Source organism: Geotrypetes seraphini, chromosome 2 (assembly GCF_902459505.1).
Source record: "Geotrypetes seraphini chromosome 2, aGeoSer1.1, whole genome shotgun sequence".
In the NCBI taxonomy this organism is placed as follows: Eukaryota; Metazoa; Chordata; class Amphibia; order Gymnophiona; family Dermophiidae; genus Geotrypetes; species Geotrypetes seraphini.
Genome location: NC_047085.1, coordinates 523,255,474 through 523,279,000, shown reverse-complemented (window position 1 = coordinate 523,279,000; position 23,527 = coordinate 523,255,474). Strand labels below are relative to the sequence as shown.

Here is a 23,527-nt window from a genome sequence, read left to right as displayed (position 1 = left end):
TTGGAGTCTTGTTTATTTCTGTTTCAAGTTCCTAGTTCTGCTTGGCTAGTCGGCAGACTGATCGGAATAGGGAAAGGCAACTTAGTACTATTCCACAGTTTGGTTTCAGTCATGATGAAGATTACATTACATTAGAGATTTCTATTCCGCCATTACCTTGCGGTTCAAGGCGGATTAGAAAGCACAGTTACTTACCGTAACAGGTGTTATCCAGGGACAGCAGGCAGATATTCTTGACTGATGGGTGACGGCACCGACGGAGCCCCGGTACGGACACTTTTAGAGTGATTGCACTCGAAGAACTTGGAAAGTTCTAGAGGCCGCACCGTGCATGCGCGAGTGCCTTTCCGCCCGACTCAGGCGTGCGGTCCCCAGTTAATATAAGCCAGCTAAGAAGCCAACCTGGGGAGGAGGGTGGGACGCAAGAATATCTGCCTGCTGTCCCTGGATAACACCTGTTACGGTAAGTAACTGTGCTTTATCCCAGGACAAGCAGGCAGCATATTCTTGACTGATGGGTGACCTCCAAGCTAACAAAAAGAGGGATGGTGGGAAGGTTGGCCATTAGGAAAACATTAGAAATTCTGTAAAACAGATTGGCCGAAGTGACCATCCCGTCTGGAGAATGCATCCAGACAATAATGTGATGTAAAAGTATGAACTGAGGACCAAGTGGCAGCTTTGCAGATTTCCTCAATAGGCGTAGAACGGAGGAAAGCTACCGATGCTGCCATAGCTCTAACCCTATGAGCTGTGACCGAACCTTCCAGTGTCAGTCCAGACTGAGCAGAGCAGAAAGAAATGCACGCTGCTAACCAATTCGACAGCGTACGTTTAGAGACAGGACGCCCCAATTTATTTGGATCAAAGGACAGGAAGAGTTGGGGCGATGATCTGTGGGGCTTAGTACAGTCTAAATAGTAAGCTAAAGCCCGTTTACAGTCCAAAGTATGAAGAGCCTGTTCACCAGAATGAGAGTGAGGTTTCGGAAAGAAAACAGGTAGTACAATAGATTGGTTGAGATGGAATTCAGAGACAACCTTAGGGAGAAACTTTGGATGTGTGCGGAGAACCACCTTATCATGATGAAAGACTGTGAAAGGTGGGTCAGCAACTAGTGCATGGAGCTCACTGACCCTCCTGGCAGAGGTGAGAGCAATAAGGAACAGTACCTTCCAAGTCAGAAACTTGAAAGTGGCGGTAGCCAAGGGTTCAAATGGAGGCTTCATTAAAGCGGAGAGAACCACATTAAGATCCCAGACCACAGGAGGTGCTTTAAGAGGTGGTTTCACATTGAAAAGACCTCGCATGAATCTGGAGACCAGGGGATGAGCTGAAAGGAGTTTCCCATGGACCGGCTCATGAAAAGCAGCAATACCACTGAGATGGACTCTGATGGAGGTAGATTTGAGGCCAGAGTCAGACAGAGAAAGCAGATAATCCAACAAGGTCTCCACTGCAAGGGATGTGGGATCATGGTGATGACGAAGACACCGAGAAGAAAACCGTGTCCACTTCTGATGGTAACATTGCAGAGTAGCAGGTTTCCTGGAAGCATCCAGAATCGAACGAACGGGCTGAGACAGAAGAGAATCATGTGAAGTCAGCCCGAGAGATACCAAGCTGTCAGGTGCAGAGACTGGAGGTTGGGATGCAGAAGGGTCTCCTGATGCTGCGTAAGCAGAGAAGGAAATATTGGAAGCAGAAAAGGTTCCCTGGAACTGAGTTGAAGTAGAAGGGAGAACCAATGCTGTCTGGGCCACCGTGGAGCAATCAGAATCATGGTGGCTTGTTCCCTCTTGAGTTTGAACAAGGTTCGTAACATGAGCGGTAGAGGAGGGAAAGCATACAGGAACAGATTGGACCAATCCAGAAGAAATGCATCCGCTGCCAGACGGTGAGGAGTGTAGAGTCTGGAGCAGAATTGGGGCAGTTGATGATTGTGAGGAGCTGCAAAGAGGTCCACCTGAGGAGTGCCCCACTGAGCGAAGATGGATTGCAGGGTCGAGGGATCGAGAGTCCATTCGTGAGGTTGGAGAATTCTGCTGAGCTTGTCCGCTAATGAATTCTGCTCTCCTTGAATGTAGATCGCTTTCAGGAATAATTGGCGAGCTGTGGCCCGAGTCCAGATTCTCTGGGCTTCCTGGCACAAGAGGTGAGAGCCTGTCCCACCCTGTTTGTTGATGTAGTACATCGCAACCTGATTGTCTGTGCACAGCAGGAGGACCTGAGGAAAGAGAAGGTGTTGAAAGGCCTTGAGGGCATAGAACATCGCTCTGAGCTCCAGGAAATTGATGTGATGCTTCATTTCCTGAGCAGTCCAAAGGCCCTGAGTTTGGAATTCGTTCAAATGTGCCCCCCAGGCATAAGGGGAGGCGTCGGTAGTGATGACAAGTTGATGAGGAGGTAGATGGAACAGAAGACCTTTGGAGAGATTTGAAGATATCAACCACCACTGAAGAGACTGACGAAGAGATGATGTCACAGATATGTGTCGAGAGCAAGGATCCGTCGCTTGGGACCACTGGGTAGCTAGGGTCCATTGAGGAGTGCGTAGGTGAAGACGTGCCAGGGGTGTGACATGAACTGTAGAGGCCATGTGACCCAAGAGTATCATCATCTGCCTGGCTGAAATGGAATGCTGAAGAAGTACTTGCTGACATAGAAATTGGATAGTCTGAAGACGGTTGGTTGGCAGGAATGCTCTCATCAGGACTGTGTCTAACACGGCTCCAATGAACTGAAGTCTTTGAGTAGGAAGAAGGTGAGATTTGGGTAGATTGATCTCGAACCCTAGAAGTTGCAGAAATAGGATGGTTTGGTTGGTGGCCAGGAGCACTGAGTGAGGTGAAACGGCCTTGATCAACCAGTCGTCCAGGTAAGGAAAGACCTGAAGGTGGTGGGAGCGTAGAAAAGCAGCCACCACGATCAGACATTTGGTAAACACTCTTGGAGAAGAGGCAAGACCGAAAGGGAGCACTTTGTATTGGTAATGACAGTGATTTATCATGAATCGGAGATACTGTCTGGAGGCCAGATGGACAGGTATGTGAGTGTATGCCTCTTTGAGATCGAGGGAGCATAGCCAGTCGTTTTGATTGAGAAGAGGGTAAAGCGTAGCTAAAGATAGCATCTTGAATTTCTCTTTGACCAAGCATTTGTTGAGATCGCGAAGATCCAGAATTGGTCTGAGATCCCCTGTTTTTTTGGGGACTAGAAAATAACGGGAGTAGAATCCCTGCCCCTTTTTCTCCGGAGGAACTTCCTCTATGGTGTTCAGAAGGAGGAGGGATTGAACTTCCTGAAGAAGTAGGGAAGATTGAGGAGTGTGCAAAGCAGACTCTTTTGGTAGACTTGGGCCCGGGAGGGTTTGAAAGTTGAGAGAGTAGCCGTGGTGGATGATGTTGAGGACCCATTGGTCCGAAGTGATAACTTCCCACCGGCTTAGGAACAAAGAGAGACGACCTCCTATGGGTTGAGGCAGGAGTGGAGATGGTTTGGATGCTGGCTATGCCCTGGAGAATCAAGTCAAAAGGGCTGAGTCGCTTTTTGTTGAGGAGGCGGCTTGACAGGTTGCTGCTGCTGTGGTCTAGGTGTCTGTCGTTGCTGCTGACGCTGCCTCCTAGGTTGTTGTGGAGCAGACTGTAAGGGACGAGCCACATAACGGCGTTGGTAGGCCGATTGCTGTCTGAAAGGCCGTGCTGGTGGAGGTTTCTTCTTAGTCTTGAGGAGAGTATCCCAGCGTGTTTCATGAGCGGAGAGCTTTTGGGTAGTTGAGTCCATGGATTCTCCAAACAGCTCATCCCCCAAACATGGTGCATTAGCCAACCGGTCTTGATGGTTAACATCAAGTTCGGATACCCTCAGCCAGGCTAAGCGGCGCATGGCCACAGACTTAGCTGTTGCTCTGGAGGTAAGTTCAAAAGTATCATATATAGATCTTACCATAAATTTTCTGAGCTGAAAAAAAGAAGAGGAACATTGGTCAAAAGCCAAACGTTTCCTTTCAGGAAGGTACTGCTCAAAAGAAGCCATGGTGGTAAGGAGATGCTTTAAATAGAAAGAGAAATGAAAAGCATAGTTGCCAGATCGATTAGCGAGCATCGCATTCTGGTAGAGACGCTTACCAAATTTGTCCATGGCTTTACCTTCTCTGCCAGGAGGGACAGAAGCATATACACTAGCTCCTGAGGATTTTTTAAGTGTGGATTCCACAAGGAGAGACTCATGTGGGAGCTGGGGCTTATCGAACCCTGGAATAGGGATAACCTTATACAGGGAATCTAATTTGCGAGGAGCTCCCGGGACAGTAAGAGGAGTCTCTAAATTTTTATAAAAGGTTTCCCTCAAGATATCATGAAGAGGGAGTTTCAAAAACTCCTTTGGAGGCTGATCAAAATCAAGGGCATCTAGAAAGGCTTTAGACTTTTTAGACTCAGCCTCCAAAGGAATGGAAAGAGATTCACACATGTCTTTTAAAAAGGAAGAAAAAGATGAGGAATCATGTTTGGAGGATGGGTCAGGAATAACAGGCTCATCCTCCTCCGAAGAACATTCACCTTCTGACAGAAAAGGCTCTTCGGAATCACCCCACAGATCAGGGTCCCGAACATGGGAACTACGGTCCCGAGACTCGGGGGTGGATGGTTCCAAGTGTCGGGACTTGCGAACCGACTTACCCGACCTCATCGATACGGTACCGGGAGATGTTACCGGTTGCACCGGAGCCGAAGTCTGTACCGACTGGTGCTGAGCTCTCGGCTCCGGTGCAAGGACTGGCATCGACACCGATGAGGCCGAGTGTACCGGTACCGAAAGAGTGGATGCAGACAATATAGGCTGTTCCACTATCGGTACCGGCGGCTCAGTGGGGACCGGCACCGGAAGGCTCGGTGCCAGGATAGCTGGAAGGAGTTGTTGAAGCTGCTCCTTGAGCTGCACTTGTAAGATGGCTGCAATGCGATCATCTAATGAAGGCACCGGTACCGCCTTTTTCTTTTGCGGTACCTGCGGTGCCGCTCTACACCCCGGAGATGAGGAGCCCGATGTCGAGGGACTCACCTCAATAGGGGCGGAGCGCTTCCGCTGGCGTCTCACGGTCGGCAGGACTGGGCTCGCTGCAATCGAGACCGGAGGACGCTACAGCGGGGAAGGCTTCTTAGCCGGCTTACCTGGGTGCTGCGACGCCGGCGAGGTGGGTGCCGACTGGACAGGAGCCGATGCCGGTGTCGATGTCGCGGGATCGGACATCTCGGTACCGAAAAGTAATCGCTGTTGTATCTGGCGATTTTTCAAAGTACGTTTTTTCAACGTGGCACAGTGGGTGCAGGTGGTAGCCTGATGCTCCGGACCCAGGCACTGTAAGCACCAGTTGTGCGGGTCCGTAAGGGAGATAGGCCGTGCACACCGCTGGCACTTCTTAAACCCTGGCTGGGGGGGCATGAAAGGAAAGACGGCTTCTGCCAAATCGAAGACCGAGGCCTCGATGGTGGCAGTAGGCCCCGCCGGGGCAAAACCGAAAAACGAAAAAACTCGATGAAGAGAAAGATTTTTTTTTTTTAAAGAAAAATAATAAAAGAAAGAAGGGCAAAAAGACCCCAAAAAGGATTCGCGAGCGGGAAGGCGTAAGAAAAAATTTTCAACAGCCGTTGAAACATGCGACTTCTTAGCTCCGCGGAAACTAAGAAACTGGGGACCGCGCGCCTGAGTCGGGCGGGAAGGCACTCGCGCATGCGCGGTGCGGCCTCTAGAACTTTCCAAGTTCTTAGAGTGTAATCACTCTAAAAGTGTCCGTACCGGGGCTCCGTCGGTGCCGTCACCCATCAGTCAAGAATATGCTGCCTGCTTGTCCTGGGATAAAAGGGGTTACAAAGTAGGATCACAGATCATTTCTTGTGAAGGTAAAGAGTAGATCAGGTAGTATCGGTGAGTTAGGGAGAAAAAGGGAAGAAGGATGGTACTTATGGTGTTAAGCCTTTTTCAGGGATTTCTTGAAGAGTATAGTTTTTATTTCTTTTCTGAACATCTTGTAGCCTGGAGTTGTTATCAGTAGATTGGAGATTTGGTTATCTAGTTTTGCTGCTTGAGTGGCTAGGAGGCCATCGTATAGTTTTTTCCATTTAACTTCTTTGATTGGGGGGTTGTATGAATGGGGGGGGGTGTTTTTCTATGTCTGGATGAGGCGGTTGTTCAGGTAGGTTGGGCTGTCTCCGTTTATGGTTTTAAATAGTATTCTTTCTTGGATTGGTAGCCAGTGTGAGTTGATGTATGCTTCTGTAATGTTTCCTCAATGAGTCTCAGAGCTATATTTTGGATTGTTTGTAGTTGTTTAGTCATTGTAGCAGGGCGGGGGAGGTAAAGGATGTTGCAGTAATCCAGTAGACCTAGGATGAAGGATTGAACTATGAGCTGGAATTGTGCTCTCTCGAAAAATTTTCAAACTTGTCTTAGGTTTCTCATGATTGCAAAAGATTCGCAAAACTGGCGCCTCGGAAACCGAGTGCGCCTCGATTTGCGAGCGCCCCCCCCGCAAACCGGCACCCCCCCCCACCGCCATCGGGCACCCACTCGCCCCACCCGAACCCTCTTCTTACTTTAGTGTAGCCTCCGCACCGGTACCGGCACCAACATGTCCTGTGCGTTGGTGCCGGTGCCCAAAGATCTGCCTCCTGTGCTGGGCCTTGAGCATGTGAGCATACTCAAGGCCTGAGAGTTCACGCGATTGCGTGGTCCAGAAGCCCCCCCGCCCGATTGCGCGTTCCATCAGCTCCCTCCCTTCACCTCACCTTATATGCAGAGTTTGCCGGCTTTCTTTTTCGCCCATCCGCACACGTTCAAAAAGCTGCACACGCACAGCTGCTCAGTTGTTCAATCTTCTGCTCTGACGCAACCAGAAACAGGAAGTTGCAGCAGAGGAAAAGATTGAACAACTTGAGCAGCCGCGTGTGCGTTGCTTTTTGAAAGCGTGCGGCTGGGTGAAAAAGAAAGCCGTCAAACTCTTCATATAAGGTGAGGTGGAGGGAGGGAGCTGGCTGAACGCTGCGATGGGCGGGTGGGGACTGCTGGACCGTGCGATCCTTGATTGCCTCACTGCGGAGACAAGACCATTCACTGCTCCACGGGGCGGTAAATGGCCTTGTCCCCGTCCCCGCAGCGACTACTATTTTTTCTTTCACCGTTTCAGCAGGTTACTCGCGGCTAGCCGCGGGTAACAACCACTGTGTCATTCTCTAATTCTCATACCTTTTGATCAACCAAAGCCCTCTATGACAGACACACTACACCGAACATTAGTGACCTGGATGAAAGATCACAAACTGAAACTCAACCCAGACAAAACCAAATTCATCCTCCTCGAAAATAACAAAGTCCCAACCATAACCAATATAGAAATCAACTCAATCAATTATCCCATCCAAACCACCCTAAAAGTACTGGGAATGACTATAGACAGATGCTGCACCGTGCAACCACAAATAAACAAAACAATACAGAAATGTTTTGCTCGTCTTGCAAAACACTCGCAAACCGGTGCACTCGTTTTTGGATTAAAAACACACTAGAAGATACGGTGAAAGAGAATGAAAAATTTATATTAAAAAAGGTAACAGAAATGGTTGAGCAGTGGAATCCTTTGCATTTATCTTGGTGGGGGAGATTGCCTGTAGTTTGTTGTCCAACGGGAATGATACCAGTTTTTTTTCAGGGGTCTTTTTATAAAAAATTGAATTCTATTCTTACTAAATTTGTTTGGCTAGGTAAAACTCCTAGGATCGCTCTAGTATCTTTACAAAAACCAATTAAGGAGGGTGGGATAAATTTTCCAAACTTTTATAGGTACCATCAAGCCTATATTTTACGCCAAGGTATGTATTGGATCCTCCCTGAGCTCATTGGTTGTATCTGGAATGGCGACTCATGTTTCCTTTACATCTTTGTCATGTCCTTAGTATCAAGATGCCTAGACTGTATAAAGATAACAGAATTTTAATGGACACATGGAAAACATTACGATTTGTCAGCAATCTAACAAATATTCCTATTAGTAAATCAACAAATCAAACCATATGGCTAAACCCCAAGATTCAAATTGGCGGATTTAAGATCATCTGGAAGCATTGGATGATTGCAGGTATAAGGACTTTAAATGATGTTATTTTAAATGGTAAACTGCTTGATTTTTCACAGTTGCAGCATAAATATGGTCTTAATAAATCACAAAGTTTTAGGTGGCTGCAACTGAAGCAGGCCATTCAGGTGGGGTTCCCTGAATGGAAAAATCTGAATACGCAATATAGTCTGGAATTTCTATGCTTTCAGGCGGACTTTCTGGGATATTTGGAGCATTGAGATTAAGCATCAAATTTCAGCATCTCAATGGCCACAAATTTGGTTTTGGAGGATGAGATGTACAATGTCGGCATGTTTTTTTCTTTTGCATAGAGTATTTTGGACCCCGGTTAGATTACAGAAGTTAAATAGTTCAAAGTCTAATAGATGTTGGCATTGTAACCTTGAAATAGGGACTTTAGATCAGTGTTCTTCAACCTTTTTACACCCGTGGACCGGCAGAAATAAAAGAATTATTTTGTGGACCGGCAAACTACTAAGACCGAAATAAAAAAACACATTTTCGCCCGTCTCCGCAAGCTTGGTCCCCACAAACCATCTGATCCCATCTGCACAAGCCTCAGTTATGATTTTATATTGAACGTATTTTATTAAAGTATAAAAAGAAACAATATTCTGTACAATTGTCATTTTATAAATATAAATATTCAGAGCAAGGACCAACAAAACCCCTGTCTCCCCTCCCCTTCACATATATCCCCTCTACTATCAAGAAAACTGAACAAGCCAAATTATTACAGAATGCTACACAGAAATATCATGCTAACAGAATACTGCAGTCACACATGATAGAAATAGTGTTAGGCTTTGCAGTCCCCAGTTATGTCTCTAGCAGTAGCAAGATATATATTTCAAATCTGATATATTGTACTTCCAGCGTCTGCCCGTTCCATCCACTGTCTGGCCTCTCCTCCTTCCATATGTATCTGACTTCTTTCTATGCCCCTCTCTCCTTTCCATCCAGCCTGTGCCTCCTCTCTCCTTTTTACATCATTCATTCCAGCTTCACTGCTTTCTTCATTTTTATCTCTCCTACACCAGATCTAGCATATTTATCCCTCTCTCATTTCTCTGCTGATCCCCTTTCCAGCATCAATCTCTCTCTACTTTCTCATTCCAGTCTCTCCCCTTTCCCTCCTCTAATCTCCCTGCCAGCTGTTTCCTTCCTTTTTTCCTTCTCCCTTCCCTCCTCCCCCCTATCCAACAGTAACTCTCTAACCATCCCTTTCCCTCTTCCCCTCCCAGCAGCATCTCTCTTTCTACCTCCAGGTGCAGTGGCAGCTCTCCCTTTATCCAGCAACTTCCCAGCTTCCAACAGTGGCTTCCTCTCCATCCAGCAGCTCTCAGTACTTGCCTGCAGCAGTGATTTCCTTAGGCAGCCTTAAGTCGTTGCTGCCTCTGAGGAAGGTAAAGTTGCCAAAGTGAATCACTGCCCTGGTAAGTATAGAGCTGCTAGGAGAGGAGACAGCCACTGTTGAAGGCTCCTTGCACATTCGCGACCCCCCCCCCCAAGCCGGCAAAAACTTTGCACTGCAGGCCCTGCCGCCCAAGACGAGCCGGAGGCCCCTATCCGCCGCATCCTGCACGTGGGCAGACTCTCAGCACAGATGCTGCTGATGGCCCCAATCTACACGCTGCCCCCACCGCGCACGCTGACCATCGCGCATCTCCCTTCTACTTGCTGCTTCCCCGCGGCCCTCTTCGGCGACTCGGCAGGGGCAGCGATCAAGACAGGCTTCCGACGTCGGGACCTTCCCTCTCTGAGTCCCGCCTATTTTTTTCAACTTCCTGTTTCCGCATAGGCGAGACTCAGAGGGAATGCCCGACGTCAGCAGCCTGTCTTGATCGCCCGAGGCTGGGCGGAACAGAAGATTTCCCCGAACACCACCAGGGCAGGAAATTTAACAGCGTCCATCTCGCCGGCCCTGCGCGGACCGGCAGGAATTTTCTGCGGACCGGCACCGGTCCGCGGACCGGCGGTTGAAGAACTGTGCTTTAGATCATCTTTTGTTTCACTTTCCCTATATTTTTGCCTTTTGGAATTCAATCTGGAATCAAGTAAATTGTTTATTGGAAAAGCATGTGGCATTATCTTATAAAACAGTACTATTTGGTATGTCTATGAGGAAAAAGAGCCAAATATCAGCAAATAACAATAAACTTTTACTGATAATGACAGGAGTCGCCATTCAGCATATCACAAATAATTGGAAAAACTACAGTAGACTCAATTATAACTTCTGGTGGAACTCATTATGTCACATATACAGTGTTCTCCCCAGAAATTTTTTCCAGCCGGGTGGCATGAAAAAGTAGCCGGATGGGGAAAATTAACCCCCTCTTTTACTAAGGTGTACTAGCATTTTTAGCGCTCGCAAACCCCCGCGCTAAGCGAGAAAACTAAAGCCAGCTCAATGCTGGCGTTAGCATCTAGTGCACGTGGTAATTCTGCGTGCGCTAAGAGCACGCTAAAACCACTATCGCAACTTAGTAAAAGGAGCCCTAAATGTGTACTATTTTTTATTAGTTTATTATTATTTTCCAATGCTCAATATGACTTCCTTTTTTAAGGTTTGACACTTGTGCCAGAATATTTTTACTAAATTTAAGAAGTATCCAATTCTAGAAGGGAATAATTAGATATTTGCCCTCTTTCAAATGGTATAGAGGTTTAAAAAAGGGAAAGACGTTAATGAAGTCATTAGATTCAATCTAGCCATTTATTTCTGCATGAATTTAAACAACTAACAAAAAAAATATAAATATAGTTCATCCAGTCATATAAGAAATGGCTCTACAGCAGGGGTGCCCACACTTTTTTGGCTTGCGAGCTACTTTTAAAATGACCAAGTCAAAATAATCTACCAACAATAAAATTTAAAAAAACACAAAGCACACTGTACGCAGAGAAAATGTCAGTAAGGAAGGAGGGAGGGGGCACAAACTTGGGATACAGAAGGAAGAGAGGGAAGGGGCATGAACTTGGGACATAGCATGGAAGGATAGAAGGAAAGAGATGCTGAGGTGGAGGAGGGAATAGAAAGGGAAAATTGTTGAGCATGGGTGTGAGGGAAAGAAATGGTGTACATGGGGAAAGGAAGAAAGAGGAGAATGTTGGGCATAAGAAGAGAATTGTTGGACATGTTGGTGGGAGAGGAGTAAGGTAGAGAAAGATGAGAGGGAGAAATGTTGGATGTGGTGTTGGAGAGGGAACAGTGGGACAAATGCAAGAGGGAAGAATGTTGGACCTGGTGGTGGAGGGAATGGAGGAAGAGATGTCGCATGGTTCTGGAGAGGGGTAATAGAAGGAGAAATGTTGGGCATGGGGCTGGTGGACAGGGGTAAAAGATGCTGCACACAGTCCGGGGGGGATGAGAGAGGGAGAAATGTTGGATGTGGCAGTAGAAGGAGTTGGAGCGATATATCCTGGATCCCTCTAACTTTCTTTCCTCACTCCCTTTACAGCAAGGGAAGGAATGAGAGAGAGATGGTGGACATAGCACATGGGGGTGGAGGAGAGAGGAAGAAATGCTGTGCAAGGTGGGGAAGGGGTAAAAGAGTGTGCTTTGTGTAGTTTAATTTTGTGGTTACCATTATGTATTATGAATAAGATTATATTGTGTGTATGTGAAAAATGAATGGAAGAAATGGCATTTACAACTAGTACTATTATTAGTATGGCGGCTGGGTCTGGGGTGGAGCCTGGGCAGTGCTTTCGGGCCCCCCAAACAAAAAAGCATTCTAGTGACTGGGCCTATTGTGGGAGGAGAGATGGTAGACCTGCTGAGAGGAAGGGGGACAAATGATCGCATCCCAGAAATTTTGGCATAATTTTGCATTTTCAATTTTAAAAAATCCTTATCTCCAAGATGCAAACCGAGCTATTTTCTACACATAGCTATTTAAGTTTTTGCATACAGGCCCCTTATATTAGCTTTTTTCACTCCTTTATATTCATATGACACAAGTTCACCATTTTTTAAGTTTTCTCTCCCTCTTTTTTTTTTTTGTGCACTCAGCATCTTGAACATCCCTGTTTACTGAGTAGACATACAAATTTTGGTTAGGAATGATTCACAATTACTATGCTAACAAGAGCTAAACAAACTTTAAATAACTTTACAGTAACTTCAAATCCTGGGGGGGAAAAATACCACACATTTTTTCCAGTAACAAATTATAAATATAAAATAATATCAAAACATATCTGAAAGGTCACATTTTAATGGATAAGTTTTCTGTCTCTGTCTAAAAGGATGTCTTTTGTTCCTGCCTGTGCTGGAGGTAATCACATGCAGAATGTTGGGTGTTTACTCTCTTAATGGTTTGGGAAGAGGTCATTTAATTTATGTTAACTAGGTTAGTTGTCTGAGACATGAAGGCTCAACCCCCCACAGCTCTTAACACCTTTAAGATTTAAACAATGAAGTACATATCCTGCTCATGCACCCCCTCCCCTCTCTTGTCCATCCCCCTTTTCCTGTGATGGTTACCACTTCGTTTCAATATCCACAAATGAATTTTGGCCCTTTGAAACCTAGTAATCAGTCAAATCAATCATGGAGTAAGATGTCACTCACACCCCTATAAGTACAAGGCCAGACCAGTCCACCTGACTTCTACTACGGCAACGTCACCTACTCGAGCTCCCGGAGATTCCTTGTTCGCTACAATGTAGGTGTGGGACAGTGTGGTAGAGAGTGCGAGGTCTGATTTGTTCAGTGTCCTGTCCTGCACCATAGGCATCCTGCGCTGCGGTGAAGTTTCCAAGCGAGAGAAGGGGAGGCTTCCCTTGCGCCATTAGGCATAGGTCAGCAAGGATGAAAACTTACAACTTGCTTCGGGCCTTCCTCGTTGCCGGGTCCTGCCTTCGTAGAAACAGAAAGTAGGCAGGACCCGGCAGCGAGAAAGACCCAAAGTAAGTTGTAAGTTTCCATCTGTCGTTAACCAGTTTCCTGTCTTAGCCCGTAGCGAACTCATGCTTCGGGGCTCTAAGGTGTGCGTGCCGGCTTCCCTTCTCTTCTTCCCCACGCCCCGGGACGTAACTTCCGGTTTCGGAGGGAAGCCGGCACGCATACCTTAGAGCCCCGAAGCATGAGTTCGCATCTCCAAATCGGTGAGAGATGGTATTTTGGGGGAATTTTTTTATGTTGAGCGGCAGCAACAGCAGGATTCCTGATAGATGACAGTTGGGTGGTAATCTAAATTAGCTGGGCGGACCGCCTGGTTAAAAAGCCCTGGGGAGAACACTACATATATAAAATGGAAAGAACAATAGCTATACAACAAAGGAACTATAAGAATTTTAATAAAATTTGGGAGCCATTAACTTCTTATTGTAATGAGTAAATACCATTTTCTTTTCAAACCTTTATCCATTTTAACTTATACATCAAGTGTACATTAAAATATGAACACAACATATTACATTCTCACTTGATAATTCCATAACAATATATACCTAAAAGATTTATATCCCACCCCCATCTCATAACTATACATGAATAATATAATTCCTATGTATATTAATCAATTAAATTATGCACATATATATTAAATTATCATAACCCACCCATCCCCCATTCTTTCAATTATCATATAAGGAAAAAGAATAATTGAAATATACACCGTCTAATGTTAGGAAGGGGGGGCTTTATATTTTATTATTCATAAATAAGAGAGGGAATGATATATTATAAGATAAAATAGAAAGATTGTCAAGTGATGTGTTTAACCGTATTGTTTTAATGTTTGTACACTTGATGTAAGATTGAAAATGAATAAAGAATTTAAAAAAAAAACCCAAAAACTTCTGCTAGGCGTGTTTCTGAGCTGCAGGCTCTCTCTTGTAGGTCTCCCTTCCTGGAGATTTCTAGGGAATGGGTCGTGTTGCGGCCTGTTCCTTCCTTTCTGCCCATGGTAGTTTCTCCTTTTCATGTCAATCAGGCAATCCCTATGTTGGGTAGTCAGGGGGGGATCTTCAGATCAGAAACATTTGCCCAAGTTGGATGTTTGTCGGGTCCTTCGCTTTTATCTGCAGAGAACTCAGGAGATCAGGAAATCTGAAAATCTTTTTGTCATTCAAGAGAGTCCTCGTAAGAGGGATGACGCTTCCAAGGCTACCATTGAACGCTGGATTAAGGAGACTATTGCTTCCACATACCTTCTTCAGAAGAAGCCTCTTCTGGATTTACTCAGCGCTCATTTCACTCGGGGTCAGGCGGCTTACTGGGCTGAGTCTTCGTTGGTGCCTCCAGTGGATATTTGTAAGGCTGCGGTTTGGTCTTCCTTCCATTCTTTTGTCAGGCACTACCGTGTGGACGTTAAGGCGTGTCGGTGTTCGGTGAGCGTGTTCTGGTGTTGGTTCTTCGGGGATCCCACCCATGATGGGTACTGCTTTGGTATGTCCCATCTGTAAGATTATCTATGGCTATACCGGTCTGGACAGTTGCCACTTTGGTCTCAAGCTTATTCTTATTACTTGGTATGGCTGAAGGGACATGTATCATGTACCTTGGTAGTTTTCCATAGACAGTGTTTGAAGCTGTAAATTCAGGCTCTGTTTGCCTTCTCTTGCTGAGATGGTGCAAGGACATCTATGTTTGATAAGATGTGTGTGTTATCTTGTTGTGAAGTGACTTCAATTGTTTTTATAAGTCGTATGTGCAAACAGAAAAGGCTTTGCTGGCCAAGGCTCTTCTGACCTTTTGGACTCCAGTCTTGAGATAGAAAAAATGCTGATTTCTTTAGTTTCATGTGACCTGTGACCATATATGGTTTGCATTTACGTCACATGCTGACACATGATGACAACACTGATTCATTTAGAATGATATAAAAGAGATGTAAAGCTTATAATAAATTGGACATGTTTTGGAGATTTTCTCTTGCCTCTAACTTCCAAATGACAGAGACAGAGAAAGTATGGGGCAGGAATTGGGACCTACTCCTTTTCAATGGCTATAGAATAGAATTCCCTCGATTTAAAAGGTCTATTGGGATTTCATAAGATTATATGGAAAAAAACATAATAGACTAATATTTCTGGTGTAGTTTTTGAATTTGACTTATTTGTCGTTTGTCTGATTTTTATGAATTTTATTCTCTAACCCGCTCTGGGTGCTGCTGGGAGGATGGGATAAATAAATAAAAGAAATACTACTTACCAACAAACATCACAGTTTCATAATTCTCCTTCATTACCTCCTGGTACAGCTCCTTCTGCCCTTCATCTAAATATTCCCACTCCTCTTGGGAGAAAGAGATAGAGATGTCATCAAATGTCACCCGCATCTGAAAGACAAACCAGAAACAAAATCAAGCCCACGGAGAAACACTGAGAATATTTTAGATCAGATCTAAAGTCTCGGCTCTTGAAGAGAGCTTCCTAAATCAGGAAGAGAATGAGGAAGAAGAGCCTGGGGAGTGGATGAAGCAGTGCCAGGAAGCAGAAAGTGAGATTGTCCTAAAGCAGAAGGAGAATGAGGAAGAAGAACCTGGGGAGTGGATGGAGCAGTGCCAGGAAGCAGAAAGTGAGATTGTCCTAAAGCAGGAGGAGAATGAGAAAGAAGAGCCTGGGGAGTGGAGGGAGGAGTGCCAGGAAGAAGAAAGTTAGATTGTGCTAAAGCAGGAGGAGAATGAGGAAGAAGAGCCTGGAGAGTGGAGGGAGCAGTGCCAGGGGGGGTGGAGGGAGCAATGCCTGGGGGTGGAGAGAGCAGGGTGAGGATGAAGAGCCTGGGGAGTGGAGGGAGTAGGGTGAGGAAGAAGAGCCTGGGGAGTGGAAGGGAGTAGTGCCTGGGGAGGGAGCAGTGCTTGGGGAGGGGAGAGTGCAGAGCCTGGGTAGCGGAGTAAGCAGTGCCAGGAAGCAGAAAGTGAGATTGTCCTAAAGCAGGAGAATGAGGAAGAAGAACCTGGGGAGTTAAGGGAGCAGTGCCAGGAAGCAGAAAGTAAGATTGTCCTAAAGCAGGAGGAGAATGAGGAAGAAGAGACTGGGGAGTGAAGGGAACAGTGCCAGGAAGCAGAAAGTAAGATTGTCCTAAAGCAGGAGGAGAATGAGGAAGAAGAACCTGGGGAGTGGAGGGAGCAGTGCCAGGAAGCAGAAAGTGAGATTGTCCTAAAGCAGGAAGAGAATGAGGAAGAAGAGCCTGGGGAGTGGAGGGAGCAGTGCCAGGAAGCAGAAAGTGAGATTGTCCTAAAGCAGGAAGAGAATGAGGAAGAAGAACCTGGGGAGTGGAGGGAGCAGTGCCAGGAAGCAGAAATTGAGATTGTCCTAAAGCAGGAAGAGAATGAGAAAGATGAGCCTGGGGAGTGAAAAGTGAGATTGTCCTAAAGCAGAAAGAGAATGAGCAAGAAGAGCCTGGGGAGTGGAGGGAGCAGTGCCAGGAAGTAGAAATTGAGATTGTCCTAAAGCAGGAAGAGAATCAGAAAGATGAGCCTGGGGAGTGGAGGGAGCAGTGCCAGGAAGCAGAAAGTGAGATTGTTCTAAACCAGGAGGAGAATGAGGAAGAAGAGCCTGGGAAGTGGAGGGAGCATTGCCTGGGGAGTGGAGGGAGCAGTGCCAGGAAGAAGAAAGTTAGATTGTGCTAAAGCAGGAGGAGAATGAGGAAGAAGAGCCTGGAGAGTGGAGGGAGCAGTGCCAGGGGGGGTGGAGGGAGCAATGCCTGGGGGTGGAGAGAGCAGGGTGAGGATGAAGAGCCTGGGGAGTGGAGGGAGTAGGGTGAGGAAGAAGAGCCTGGGGAGTGGAAGGGAGTAGTGCCTGGGGAGGGAGCAGTGCTTTGGGAGGGGAGAGTGCAGAGCCTGGGTAGCGGAGTAAGCAGTGCCAGGAAGCAGAAAGTGAGATTGTCCTAAACCAGGAGAATGAGGAAGAAGAACCTGGGGAGTGGAGGGAGCAGTGCCAGGAAGCAGAAAGTAAGATTGTCCTAAAGCAGGAGGAGAATGAGGAAGAAGAGCCTGGGGAGTGAAGGGAACAGTGCCAGGAAGCAGAAAGTAAGATTGTCCTAAAGCAGGAGGAGAATGAGGAAGAAGAACCTGGGGAGTGGAGGGAGCAGTGCCAGGAAGCAGAAAGTGAGATTGTCCTAAAGCAGGAGGAGAATAAGGAAGAAGAGCCTGGGGAGTGAAAAGTGAGATTGTCCTAAAGCAGAAAGAGAATGAGCAAGAAGAGCCTGGGGAGTGGAGGGAGCAGTGTCAGGAAGTAGAAATTGAGATTGTCCTAAAGCAGGAAGAGAATGAGGAAGATGAGCCTGGGGAGTGGAGAGAGCAGTGCCAGGAAGCAGAAAGTGAGATTGTCCTAAAGCAGGAGGAGAATGAGGAAGAAGAGCCTGGGGAGTGGAGGGAGCATTGCCTAGGGAGTGGAGGGAGCAGTGCCTGAGAGTGGATGGAGCAGTGCCAGGAAGCAGAAAGTATCCTAAAGCAGGAGGAGAATGAGGAAGAAGAGCCTGAGGAATGGAGAGAGCAGTGCCAGGACAGAAAGAGAGATTGTGCTAAAGTAGGAGGAGAATGAGGAAGAAGAGCCTGGCGAGTGGATGGAGCAGTGCCAGGAAGCAGAAAGTGAGATTGTCCTAAAGCAGGAGGAGAATAAGGAAAAAGAGCCTGGGGACTGGAGGGAGCAGAGCCTGGGGAGTGGAGGGAGCATTGCTTGGGGAGCAGATAGTGAGATTGTCCTAAAGCAGGAGGAGAATAAGGAAGAAGAGCCTGGGGAGTGGATGGAGCAGTGCCAGAAAGCAGAAAGTGAGATTATCCTAAAGCAGCAAGAGAATGAGGAAGAAGAGCCTGGGGAGTGGAGGGAACAGTGTCAGGAAGCAGAAAGTGAGATTGTCCTAAAGCAGGAGGAGAATGAGGAAGAAGAGCCAGGGGAGTGGAGGGAGCAGTGCCAGGTAGCAGAAAGTGAGATTGTTGTAAAGCAAGAGAAGAATGAGGGAGCAGAGCTTGGGGAGTGGAGGGGGCAGTTCCAGGGGAGTGGAGGGGGCAGTGCCAAGAAGTAGAAAGTGAGATTGTCATAAAGCAGGAGGAGAATAAGGAAGAAAAGCCTGGGGAGTGGAGGGAGCATTGCCTGGGGAGTGGAGGGAGCAGTGCCAGGAAGAAGAAAGTTAGATTGTGCTAAAGCAGGAGGAGAATGAGGAAGAAGAGCCTGGAGAGTGGAGGGAGCAGTGCCAGGGGGGGTGGAGGGAGCAATGCCTTGGGGTGGAGAGAGCAGGGTGAGGATGAAGAGCCTGGGGAGTGGAGGGAGTAGGGTGAGGAAGAAGAGCCTGGGGAGTGGAAGGAGCAGTGCCTGGGGAGGGAAGGGAGTAGTGCCTGGGGAGGGAGCAGTGCTTTGGGAGGGGAGAGTGCAGAGCCTGGGGAGTGGAGGGAGCAGTGCCTGAGGAGTGTAGGGAGCATTGCCTGGGGAGTGGAGGGAGCAATGCCTCGAGAGTGGAGGGAGCAGTGCCAGGATGCAGAAAGTTAGATTGTCCTAAAGCAGGAGTAGAATGAGGAAGAAGAGCCTGAAGAGTGGATGGAGCAATGCCAGGAAGCAGAAAGTGAGATTGTCGTAAAGCAAGAGAATGAGGAAGAAGAGCCTGGGGAGTGGAGGGAGCAGTGCCAGAAAGCAGAAAGTGAGATTATCTTAAAGAAGGAGTAGAATGAGGAAGAAGAGCCTGGGGAGTGGAGGAAGCAGTGCCAGGTAGCAGAGTGACTTGGGAGGGAGGGGGCAGGGTGAGAATGAAGATCTTGGGGAGTGGAAGGAGCAGGGTAAGGAAGATGAGCCTGGGGAGGGGAGGGATCAGGTTGAGGATGAAGAGCCTGGGGAGGAGAGGGAGCAGGGCGAGGATGAAGAGCCTGGGGAGTGGAGAGAGCAGTGCCTGGGAGTGGAGGGAGCAGGGTGAGTAAGAAGATCCTGGGGAGTGGAGGGACAGTGCCTGGGGAGGGAGGGGGCAGGGTGAGAATGAAGAGTTTTGGGAGTGGAGGGAGCAGGGTGAGGAAGAAGAGCCTGAGGAGTGGAGGGAACAGTGCCAGGAAGAAGAAAGTGAGATTGTCTTAAAGCAGGAGGAGAATGAGGAAGAAGAGCCTGGGGAGTGGAGGGAGCAGTGCCTGGGGAGTGGAGGAGGCAGTGCCAGGGGAGTGGAGGGGGCAGTGCCAGGAAGCAGAAAGTGAGATTGTCATAAAGCAGGAGGAGAATAAGGAAGAAAAGCCAGTGGAGTAGAGGGAGCATTGCCTGGGGAGTTGAGGGAGCAGTGCCTGGGGATTGGAGGGAGCAGTGCCTGGGGAGTGAGGGAGCAGTGCCAGGAAGCAGAAAGTTAGATTGTCCTAAAGCAGGAGTAGAATGAGGAAGAAGAGCCTGGGGAGTGGAGGGAGCAGTGCCAGGTAGCAGAAAGTGAGATTGTTATAAAGCAAAAGAAGAATGAGGAAGCAGAGCCTGGGGAGTGGAGGGAGCAGTGCCTGTGGAGTGCAGAGGACAGTGCCTGTAGCGTGGAGGAAGCAGTGCCAGGGGAGTGGAGGGAGCAGTGCCAGGAAGAAGAAAGTGAGATTGTCCTAAAGCAGGAGGAGAATGAGGAAGAGCCTGAAAAGTGGAGGAAGCAGTGCCAGGAAGAAGAAAGTGAGATTATCGTGAAGCAGGAGGAGAATGAGGAAGAAGAGCCTGGGGAGTGGAGGGAGCAGTGCCTGGGGGGTGGAGGGAGCAGTGACTGGGGGGTGGAGGGAGCAGTGCCTGGGAGGTGGAGAGAGCAGGGTGAGGATTAAGAGCCTGGGAAGTGGAGCTAGCAGGGTGAGGATTAAGAGCCTGAGGAGAGGAGGGAGCAGTGCCTACGGGGGGGGGGGGGGGGTGGAGGGAGCAGGGTGAGGAAGAAGAGCCTGGGGAGGGGAGAGAGCATGGTGAGGATGAAGAACCTGGGGAGTGGAGGGAGCAGTGCCTGGGAGTGGAGTGAGCAGAGCCTGGAGAGTGGAGGGAGCAGGGTGAGGAAGAAGAGCCTGGGGAGTGGAGGGAGCAGTGCCTGGGGAGGGGAGGGGTCAGGGTGAGAATGAAGAGCTTGGGGAGTGGAGGGAGCAGGGTGAGGAAGAAGAGCCTGGGGAGGGAAGGGAGCAGGTTGAGGATGAAGAGACTGGGGAGGGGAGGGAACAGGGTGAGGAAGAAGAGCCTGGGGAGTGGAGGGAGCAGTGCCTGTGGAGGGGAGGGGGCAGGGTGAGAATGAAGAGCTTGGGGAGTGGAGGGAGCAGAGTGAGGAAGAAGAGCCTGGGGAGGGGAGGGAGCAGGGTGGGAATGAAGTGCCTGGGGATGAGAGGGGGCAGGGTGAGAATGAAGAGTCTGGGGAGGGGAGGGAGCAGTGCCTGGGGATGGGAGGGTGCAGGGTGAGAATGAAGAGTCTGGGGATGGGAGGGGGCAGGGTGAGAATGAAGAGCCTGGGGAGGGGAGGGAGCAGTGCCTGGGGATGGGAGCGGGCAGGGTGAGAATGAAGAGCCTGGGGAGGGGAGGGAGCAGTGCCTGGGGATGGGAGGGGGCAGGGTGAGAATGAAGAGCCTGGGGAGGGGAGGGAGCAGTGCCTGGGGATGGGAGGGGGTAGGGTGAGAAAGAAGAGCCTGGGGAGGGGAGGGAGCAGTGCCTGGGGATGGGAGGGGGCAGGGTGAGAATGGAGAGCCTGGGGAGGGGAGGGAGCAGTGCCTGGGGATGGGAGGGTGCAGGGTGAGAATGAAGAGCCTGGGGAGGGGAGGGAGCAGTGCCTGGGGATGGGAGGGGGCAGGGTGAGAATGGAGAGCCTGGGGAGGGGAGGGAGCAGTGCCTGGGGATGGGAGGGGGCAGGGTGAGAATGAAGAGCCTGGGGAGGGGAGGGAGCAGTGCCTGGGGATGGGAGGGGGCAGGGTGAGAAAGAAGAGCCTGGGTAGGGGAGGGAGCAGTGCCTGGGGATGGGAGGGGGCAGGGTGAGAATGAAGAGCCTGGGGAGGGGAGGGAGCAGTGCCTGGGGATGGGAGGGGGCAGGGTGAGAATGAAGAGCCTGGGGAGGGGAGGGAGCAGTGCCTGGGGATGGGAGGGGGCAGGGTGAGAATGAAGAGCCTGGGGAGGGGAGGGAGCAGTGCCTGGGGATGGGTGGGGGCAGGGTGAGAAAGAAGAGCCTGGGGAGGGGAGGGGAGGGGAGGGAGCAGTACCTGGGGATGGGAGGGAGCAGGGTGAGAAAGAAGAGCCTGGGGAGGGGAGGGAGCAGTGCCTGGGGATGGGAGGGGGGCAGGGTGAGAATGAAGAGCCTGGGGAGGGGAGGGAGCAGTGCCTGGGGATGGGAGGGGGCAGGGTGAGAATGAAGACCTAGGGAGGGGAGGGAGCAGTGCCTGGGGATGGGAGGGGGCAGGGTGAGAAAGAAGAGCCTGGGGAGGGGAGGGAACAGTGCCTGGGGATGGGAGGGGGCAGGGTGAGAAAGAAGAGCCTGGGGAAGGGAGGGAGCAGTGCCTGGGGATGGGAGGGGGCAGGGTGAGAATGAAGAGCCTGGGGAGGGGAGGGAGCAGGTTGAGGATGAAGAGACTGGGGAGGGGAGGGAACAGGGTGAGGAAGAAGAGCCTGGGGAGGGGAGGGAGCAGTGCCTGGGGAGGGGAGGGGGCAGGGTGAGAATGAAGAGCTTGGGGAGTGGAGGGAGCAGAGTGAGGAAGAAGAGCCTGGGGAGGGGAGGGAGCAGGGTGAGAATGAAGTGCCTGGGGATGGGAGGGGGCAGGGTGAGAATGAAGAGCCTGGGGAGGGGAGGGAGCAGTGCCTGGGGATGGGAGGGGGCAGGGTGAGAATGAAGAACCTGGGCAGGGGAGGGAACAGTGCCTGGGGATGGGAGGGGGCAGGGTGAGAATGAAGAGCCTGGGGAGGGGAGGGAGCAGTGCCTGGGGATGGGAGGGGGCAGGGTGAGAAAGAAGAGCCTGGGGAGGGGAGGGGAGGGAGCAGTACCTGGGGATGGGAGGGAGCAGGGTGAGAAAGAAGAGCCTGGGGAGGGGAGGGAGCAGTGCCTGGGGATGGGAGGGGGCAGGGTGAGAATGAAGAGCCTGGGGTGGGGAGGGAGCAGTGCCTGGGGATGGGAGGGGGCAGGGTGAGAATGAAGAGCCTGGGGAGGGGAGGGAGCAGTGCCTGGGGATGGGAGGGGGCAGGGTGAGAATGAAGAGCCTGGAGAGGGGAGGGAGCAGTGCCTGGGGATGGGAGGGGGCAGGGTGAGAAAGAAGAGCCTGGGGAAGGGAGGGAGCAGTGCCTGGGGATGGGAGGGGGCAGGGTGAGAATGAAGAGCCTGGGGAGGGGAGGGAGCAGGTTGAGGATGAAGAGACTGGGGAGGGGAGGGAACAGGGTGAGGAAGAAGAGCCTGGGGAGTGGAGGGAGCAGTGCCTGGCGAGGGGAGGGGGCAGGGTGAGAATGAAGAGCTTGGGGAGTGGAGGGAGCAGAGTGAGGAAGAAGAGCCTGGGGAGGGGAGGGAGCAGGGTGAGAATGAAGTGCCTGGGGATGGGAGGGGGCAGGGTGAGAATGAAGAGCCTGGGGAGGGGAGGGAGCAGTGCCTGGGGATGGGAGGGGGCAGGGTGAGAATGAAGAACCTGGGCAGGGGAGGGAACAGTGCCTGGGGATGGGAGGGGGCAGGGTGAGAATGAAGAGCCTGGGGAGGGGAGGGAGCAGTGCCTGGGGATGGGAGGGGGCAGGGTGAGAAAGAAGAGCCTGGGGAGGGGAGGGGAGGGAGCAGTGCCTGGGGATGGGAGGGAGCAGGGTGAGAAAGAAGAGCCTGGGGAGGGGAGGGAGCAGTGCCTGGGGATGGGAGGGGGCAGGGTGAGAATGAAGAGCCTGGGGTGGGGAGGGAGCAGTGCCTGGGGAGGGGAGGGGGCAGGGTGAGAATGAAGAGCCTGGGGAGGGGAGGGAGCAGTGCCTGGGGATGGGAGGGGGCAGGGTGAGAATGAAGAGCCTGGAGAGGGGAGGGAGCAGTGCCTGGGGATGGGAGGGGGCAGGGTGAGAATGAAGAGCCTGGGGAGGGGAGGGAGCAGTACCTGGGGATGGGAGGGGGCAGGGTGAGGATGAAGAGCCTGGGGAGTGGAGGGAGCAGTGCCTGGGGAGGGGAGGGGGCAGGGTGAGAATGAAGAGCCTGGGGTTGGAGGGAGCAGTTCCTGGGGGGGTAGAGGGAGCAGGGTGAGGCTCCCTCCTTGTTCTTCCTTCTTCCCTCCTGCCAGTCTCTGTCCTACCTTCTGGCCTCTTCCTCCTGTCCTGCCCAGCACTGGTTCCAGCCCTGCTTCCCTCTCTGTAAGGGCTGCTGGGGTTGTCTTTGGAAATCAGAGTCTCTTAATGAAGGGAGAGAACAAAATGGAGGAAAAAGCAGCTAAGAATCCAGTGCAATTGTCGTCCTCGTCTCTCCTAGGAATCTGACCAATCAGTGCAGGAAGAGCTGAAGCTCCGCCCCTTTGCTTCTGCTCTCTGACTCATTCTCGAGACCTT

General features: G+C 50.2%; 1 protein-coding gene across 2 annotated transcripts in view; it reads right to left on the bottom strand.

Moving 5' to 3' along the window:
* The window catches only part of LOC117354742 (oocyte zinc finger protein XlCOF6-like), a 37,264-nt gene extending 13,737 nt beyond the window's left edge, over window positions 1–23,527 (bottom strand). The window contains exons 1-2 of one of the 2 annotated variants that reach the window (XM_033932687.1): window positions 23,278–23,527; window positions 15,297–15,423 (exon numbers count right to left, since the gene is read on the bottom strand). In XM_033932687.1, coding sequence (XP_033788578.1) covers window positions 15,297–15,423 — 127 coding nt within the window. In that variant the 5' untranslated portion in view covers window positions 23,278–23,527. The remainder of the gene's footprint in view (window positions 1–15,296; window positions 15,424–23,277) is intronic. The other variant, XM_033932686.1, reaches the window with a different exon arrangement.